Source organism: Uranotaenia lowii, chromosome 2 (assembly GCF_029784155.1).
Source record: "Uranotaenia lowii strain MFRU-FL chromosome 2, ASM2978415v1, whole genome shotgun sequence".
NCBI lineage: Eukaryota > Metazoa > Arthropoda > Insecta > Diptera > Culicidae > Uranotaenia > Uranotaenia lowii.
In genome coordinates, this window is record NC_073692.1 from 39,787,764 (window position 1) to 39,795,056 (window position 7,293).

General features: G+C 29.6%; 1 protein-coding gene across 1 annotated transcript in view; it reads right to left on the minus strand.

The window, feature by feature from the left end:
* Positions 1-2,978: 2,978 nt before the first annotated feature.
* The window catches only part of LOC129741296 (transmembrane protease serine 11A-like), an 8,204-nt gene continuing 3,889 nt past the window's right edge, over positions 2,979-7,293 (minus strand). The window contains exons 6-7 of the mRNA XM_055733021.1: positions 3,383-3,503; positions 2,979-3,289 (exon numbers count right to left, since the gene is read on the minus strand). Of these exons, the coding sequence (XP_055588996.1) occupies positions 2,979-3,289; positions 3,383-3,503 (432 nt within the window). The remainder of the gene's footprint in view (positions 3,290-3,382; positions 3,504-7,293) is intronic.

Genomic DNA, 7,293 nt, shown 5'->3' on the forward strand with positions numbered 1-7,293 from the left:
TTTTGTCAATTTTTTAAACTTTGTCAATTTTTGTTAATTTTGTCAATTTTGTCATTTTTGTCAATTTTGTCAATTTAGTCAATTTAGTCAATTTTGACAATTTTGTTAATTTTGTCAATTTTGTCAATTTTGTCAATTTTGTCAATTTTGTCAATTTTGTCAATTTTGTCAATTTTGTCAATTTTGTCAATTTTGTCAATTTTGTCAATTTTGTCAATTTTGTCAATTTTGTCAATTTTGTCAATTTTGTCAATTTTGTCAATTTTGTCAATTTTGTCAATTTTGTCAATTTTGTCAATTTTGTCAATTTTGTCAATTTTGTCAATTTTGTCAATTTTGTCAATTTTGTCAATTTTGTCAATTTTGTCAATTTTGTCAATTTTGTCAATTTTGTCAATTTTGTCAATTTTGTCAATTTTGTCAATTTTGTCAATTTTGTCAATTTTGTCAATTTTGTCAATTTTGTCAATTTTGTCAATTTTGTCAATTTTGTCAATTTTGTCAATTTTGTCAATTTTGTCCATTTTGTCCATTTTGTCAATTTTGTCAATTTTGTCAATTTTGTCAATTTTGTCAATTTTGTCAATTTTGTCAATTTTGTCAATTTTGTCAATTTTGTCAATTTTGTCAATTTTGTCAATTTTGTCAATTTTGTCAATTTTTGTCAATTTTGTCAATTTTGTCAATTTGGCAATTTTGTCAATTTTGTCAATTTTGTCAATTTTGTCAATTTTGTCAATTTTGTCAATTTTGTCAATTTTGTCAATTTTGTCAATTTTGTCAATTTTGTCAATTTTGTCAATTTTGTCAATTTTGTCAATTTTGTCAATTTTGTCAATTTTGTCAATTTTGTCAATTTTGTCAATTTTGTCAATTTTGTCAATTTTGTCAATTTTGTCAATTTTGTCAATTTTGTCAATTTTGTCAATTTTGTCAATTTTGTCAATTTTGTCAATTTTGTCAATTTTGTCAATTTTGTCAATTTTGTCAATTTTGTCAATTTTGTCAATTTTGTCAATTTTGTCAATTTTGTCAATTTTGTCAATTTTGTCAATTTTGTCAATTTTGTCAATTTTGTCAATTTTGTCAATTTTGTCAATTTTGTCAATTTTGTCAATTTTGTCAATTTTGTCAATTTTGTCAATTTTGTCAATTTTGTCAATTTTGTCAATTTTGTCAATTTTGTCAATTTTGTCAATTTTGTCAATTTTGTCAATTTTGTCAATTTTGTCAATTTTGTCAATTTTGTCAATTTTGTCAATTTTGTCAATTTTGTCAATTTTGTCAATTTTGTCAATTTTGTCAATTTTGTCAATTTTGTCAATTTTGTCAATTTTGTCAATTTTGTCAATTTTGTCAATTTTGTCAAATTTGTCAATTTTGTCAATTTTGTCAATTTTGTCAATTTTGTCAATTTTGTCAATTTTGTCAATTTTGTCAATTTTGTCAATTTTGTCAATTTTGTCAATTTTGTCAATTTTGTCAATTTTGTCAATTTTGTCAATTTTGTCAATTTTGTCAATTTTGTCAATTTTGTCAATTTTGTCAATTTTGTCAATTTTGTCAATTTTGTCAATTTTGTCAATTTTGTCAATTTTGTCAATTTTGTCAATTTTGTCAATTTTGTCAATTTTGTCAATTTTGTCAATTTTGTCAATTTTGTCAATTTTGTCAATTTTGTCAATTTTGTCAATTTTGTCAATTTTGTCAATTTTGTCAATTTTGTCAATTTTGTCAATTTTGCCAATTTTGTCAATTTTGTCAATTTTGTCAATTTTGTCAATTTTGTCAATTTTGTCAATTTTGTCAATTTTGTCAATTTTGTGAATTTTGTCAATTTTGTCAATTTTGTCAATTTTGTCAATTTTGTCAATTTTGTCAATTTTGTCAATTTTTGTCAATTTTGTCAATTTTGTCAATTTTGTCATTTTTGTCAATTTTGTCAATTTTGTCAATTTTGTCAATTTTGACAATTTTGTTAATTTTGTCAATTTTGTCAATTTTGTCAATTTTGTCAATTTTGTCAATTTTGTCAATTTTGTCAATTTTGTCAATTTTGTCAATTTTGTCAATTTTGTCAATTTTGTCAATTTTGTCAATTTTGTCAATTTTGTCAATTTTGTCAATTTTGTCAATTTTGTCAATTTTGTCAATTTTGTCAATTTTGTCAATTTTGTCAATTTTGTCAATTTTGTCAATTTTGTCAATTCTGTCAATTATGTTTATTTTGTCAATTTTGTCCTTTTTGTTCGGTCGCGAATCAATTTTCAGTGTTATCAAAATATGATGTTGAAACCAGATAGATTTTGAATGTTACTTACTGCATGACACATCGGTTGCGCTTTAGATCACTTTCAATGCTCCCAGCAAATCTTTCCGGCAATGCATAAATTTCCTATCCCTCATGTACCCAACCCAAAGAAGAGTCTGACCAAGTTTTTCGGAAACTGGAGCAAATCGAACAAATGTATGCAAATTTATTCTGCTACACCCGAGTTCAGAACGAAAAAAATGAACAGGTGATATCGCATTTCCGGTTATTTCTTTCTTTCTTTGGGGGTTTCACCTCAAGGAACAAGAAAAAGGACGACCTATGGCAATCAATCTTTACACTCCGGATTTATTCCCAAGACCTACCTACATACATTCACTGGTTTTAGTAATGTCGACAAAGATGACATAAAACTAGGTGTCCATCCGAAAAGTTTTATCAACCCCTTGAGCGTTCAATGGAATGTAACCTGCCTTTGAGCAACTGTTTAAAGTTTGCCATTCTCTTGGCGGAGATGATTGAATATGTGAATTGTTCTCTACTGAAATTCTGTTGCTGATTTTGTTAATCTTTTTGAGTTGATGTTAGGTTACCTACGTTGTTAATTTTTCCAACTTAATTTTTTATTTTCAAAACTTTTTCGAGTTATGTTGATCCTCAAGTCCCTAAACAACCAACGTAAAAACCTCCAAACAAACAACTTTCGCTAATTTTTCTCGCTCAGCTCCCCCAGCGTCAGTTTTCGCCACGTAATTCCACCAGGAAAAACAAAACTTCCTGCCCAAAGCACAGGAAAGAAGCTCCAGTACGGCGTAAACAAATTTTGATAAATTTGCTTAGCCGGAGAAAAATAAGTTCCCGCTTTACACTTTCCCTGCCCGGTCCAAGTTTCATAAACCGGAACCAGCTCCAGCTGGAAGCTGATGGAACTTGTTGGCGTTCCCCCGCCGGGAGATTTAAACCCTGACGGATCGACCGTCCAACCCAAGCTTAGTAGAAGGGAGAAGTGGTGGCAAACTTAATGACGCGAAATAATTTGATAGTCTTGCGAGGATTTTCGCTATTCTTTTCAGCTGCTGACTTTGACTTTTCTCTCCGATATGGTTTTACCTTCTTCCAACTGCTGTAAAAGGCGCGAATTTGAGCTCCAATCTTCGTGGGCCTCTTCGTGGGAAGCCGCTTTTGGTGTTGGTATTTTCAAAGTTTCCGGTGGTCTACATCTTTCTCTGTCCTGTTTCGACCGGGGACCGAGGAAAGTTTTTAGGTGAAAGCCTTGCCCACTCATCAAATTCTTGCAACTACTAGGTTAGATACACAAGCAACACCCTGACACTGACAGTTCCACCGTTTTCAGATGGCCTTGGCGGAGGATTTTCTAGAGTGGTTCCAATTTTCACACTTCCAGGAACAAGGAATGACGTACGTCCGCTTTGGCATCGAGCCAATTGCTTTTCTGATTTTGGGGAAATCAGAAACAGGTAGCGCTGAATACGTGCTTCCCCACCTTTTCGTGCTTTCGAATTCCTTATTGCAGTAGACTAAGATGGCCAGATTGTCCGGATTTGTCCGAACTTGCCTGGTTATTCGACACCAAATTTCAGGAAAGTCCGGTCCAGTCCACTTGCCCAGATTATGTTGATAAAAGTCAGGATTTTGACCAGATTTATTCGCTTTTTTTGTGAAATTTAACTAAAAAACTCAGGTTGAGTTATTAAAATTTTTCATTTCAAAGTCTCGAAGGGATTTTATGGCAAGTTTAATTAAAATAATAACTGGTGTTTCGGAAGCCTAAAATAAGATTTAAAATCTGCTGATATGTTTTGATAAAAACAAATGTTTCAAGTGTTTTTTTTTTATTTTTCACAGAATAATTCCGTGGTTTTGACCAAATTTGCCCGGATATTGAGTTAAACATTTTGGAATCAAATGCCTGGATTTTTCCAGGTTTTTAGATAAAATTGTCCGGATTTGTCCGGTCCGGATACGCCCAGGAAAAATTCTGGCAACCTTACAGCTGACCATTCCCTCAGGAAGTTTCAATTTCTGGACTTCCTCATTCATTTCGAACAGTACACATTTATTTTAAGAACAAAATAAAAAAACTCAAAATTTAAAAACAGAACAATGGATAAATACAGTAAATATAATTATTGATTAGTTTGTTGATTATAGGATAAAAATGTAATCAAAAATGTCAAACAAGAATGTAAAAAATGGTCAATTAATTTTATTTCTTTTTCTTTCTTTTTTCTAGGTAAGTTCTTCAAGACAGTCTACAACCTGGTAAGAGAGGAATGAACACTTTAAAGATGCTTCTTATAAATCAAATTATCTTGAATCAGTCAAATAAAATTTATCTTCGAAACGAGGTTTTCTTAGGAGCTGAACAAGAAGAAAAGGTTACCTTTCTCATTATTTTCAAATATTTAATAAATTCATTGAAAAAAAAATTAAAACAATCTACTAACCCCCAGATTAATTCGATTGGAAGCCATAAAAGTATAGGTACTTGTTATAAGTGTATTTTAGTCCCCCCTAATAAGCCAAATAGAAACACGGAACATGAGAGTTGTTTGTTTGTTTTTTTTTTCTCGGAACTTAACTGTCGCCCATCAATCGTTATGAAGTGGATTTCAAGAAAATACTAACTCAATGAACAAATAGAATTAAAAAATATGTTCTAATACTTAATCATTGCGCAGTTTGTAGTTGAAACCAAAACCACAATCATTCAAATAGTTATAAAAATTCACAGCAGGATATTTCCCGAGTATTTTTAAACCATGAAGTCATGATTTGGAAAAAAAAATCAATCCAGCTACAGCTCTGTTTATTTTAGTTTGAGTCCTGAAAAATTTGGATTTACATAGACAAAAATCTGTTGGAAAATGTAAAAAAAAATTGTTACGGTCGCCATAGCTTCTCCTTCTTCTTTAATCAACATAGCCGAAACCGAAGCCGAAAAAAAGTTTTGCGCGCGTATAATAATTTTGCATACACCGAGGATCACTAGATGGATAGTAATGACGACATTATCGGGAAGATATTCTTAATTAATAATAATAATAATAATTAATCGCCGCGATAAATTGTTTGTTGTTTTTATCGATTTTTTTCGGCGAGAAATAAAACAAATTACATGCCAGTTGGTCCAAACGTTTCGAGCTACTTTTGGATGTTCACTAAGGGGGTAAGTTGCAACAAACTCTGTTATTAATGAAAAATTCTAATCAAAACGTTTGAAAATTTATAGTTTTTGATGCATTTATGATGTCATAACGCATAAAGCACCAATTGCAGTAATTTTTTTGTTTTGTTCGAATTAAATTTTACATTTTTCTATCAAAAATGTTTTTAAGGAAAAAGTGTTAATTTGCTGCATACTACAAAATACAAAATACTACAAATATTCTATTAGCTTAAATCATGAAAATAAATCTTAGGATGAATGAAATATAAATGTTAACAAACACATAATGCAAAATAATCATATCTCAGCATATGGAAACGAAATTTATGAGGTTTAGTTCTGATTTTCATTTTGTTGCCTTTTGCCCCAGACTGGTAAGTGAATTATAAAAATTTTTATTAGAAAAAAATTGGTGATTGTCCGGAAAATATTTTTACTCCTACAGTGTTGGTATAGGATAATGAAAGCAATATAAAGTTTGTATGTGATATCATTAAGCCAATCCGTCATACTAAGTAAAGTTTTTCAAGACATCGAAAAATGTAAATATTTGTACATCTATTGCTCGATTTTTTAAATTTTTTATGAGAATTAAAAAACTTTAAAAAACTCTTTCACGATGTTAAAAACTATGTCATCATCAATTTGTTATCATTCAACGATAACTTAATAACAGTATATTGAAATAAAAACTGAATGAGTGTTGTGGTATACAAATGTTGCATCTAACCCTGGTTTTGCATGATGCTCCGTTTGACGGTACTTATTTTATACATTAACAAGTTGGAAGCCAAGGATTCCTCATAATGGTCATCAGAATTAGCAAAACCAAATGTTAATGCTCAACATCACATTCAAAAGCGATGAATGAAGTTTTAAATCAAATTGAATTATAGATGTTTTTAAAACAAAAACTAATCGTTTTGTAGGTTTGAACGAATTTTGTTCAAAGAATTCAATTTTTCTCTAAACTTAATTAAGTACCTAATGTCAGAAATACTTGTAATGATATTTTTCCAAATTTTTGAAAACTGAAGAATTATTTTTTTTCAGATCATGCATCCTCATCTTTAAAATATTATTCATTAATTAAATCAAACAAATAATAAACAAATTCTAAATCAGATTTTTTATTTCATCAGTTATCAAAGATTGATATCATCTAAAACTGATACATTTTAAAGCTTATAAACTCCATATCATCAAAACGCAAGATGATAGAAAAAAATTGATTTGAAGGCACCAAAATGCTTTTCTTTCAGTAATCAATTAAATTGTATTTATAAGTTTTTTAAATTGTTCGACGAGTTTATTGAACGAGTTTAAAAACGTTTAAAAACTTTTCATTCTCTTTTACATATTTTGTTAAAATTTTCAAATAAATTTACTGAAGTTCAAGTAGAGCTATTTAAATTTTATGAAATATTTTGTATAAGTTCATTTTTGATTTTTTAATCCTAAATTTTTGTGTTCTCAAAACATAATTTTCTTGGGAACCTTATTTAAATTTTGAATAAGAAACCGACTAAATATTCAGAACTTGAAATTTTAACTTTAAAACCTTCAATTGCAAATTTATAAACTTACTAGCTAATCCCATACGAACTCCGTTTCCCATTCAATTTGGAATATGTCATGAGCAGTTTGTATGAGAGTCAATTGCCAAGCATTTTCCAGAAGCATTTCCAAATTTATTGTTAAGCAATAATTGCAAAAATGTTGGACGATCACTTTTTCTGTCGTGTGCAACTAAATTCGAAAACAAGAATCAATTAACCGTGCCGAAACCCCCGTGTATGAATTTTCGTTATTGCAAAACACAAATTTATCA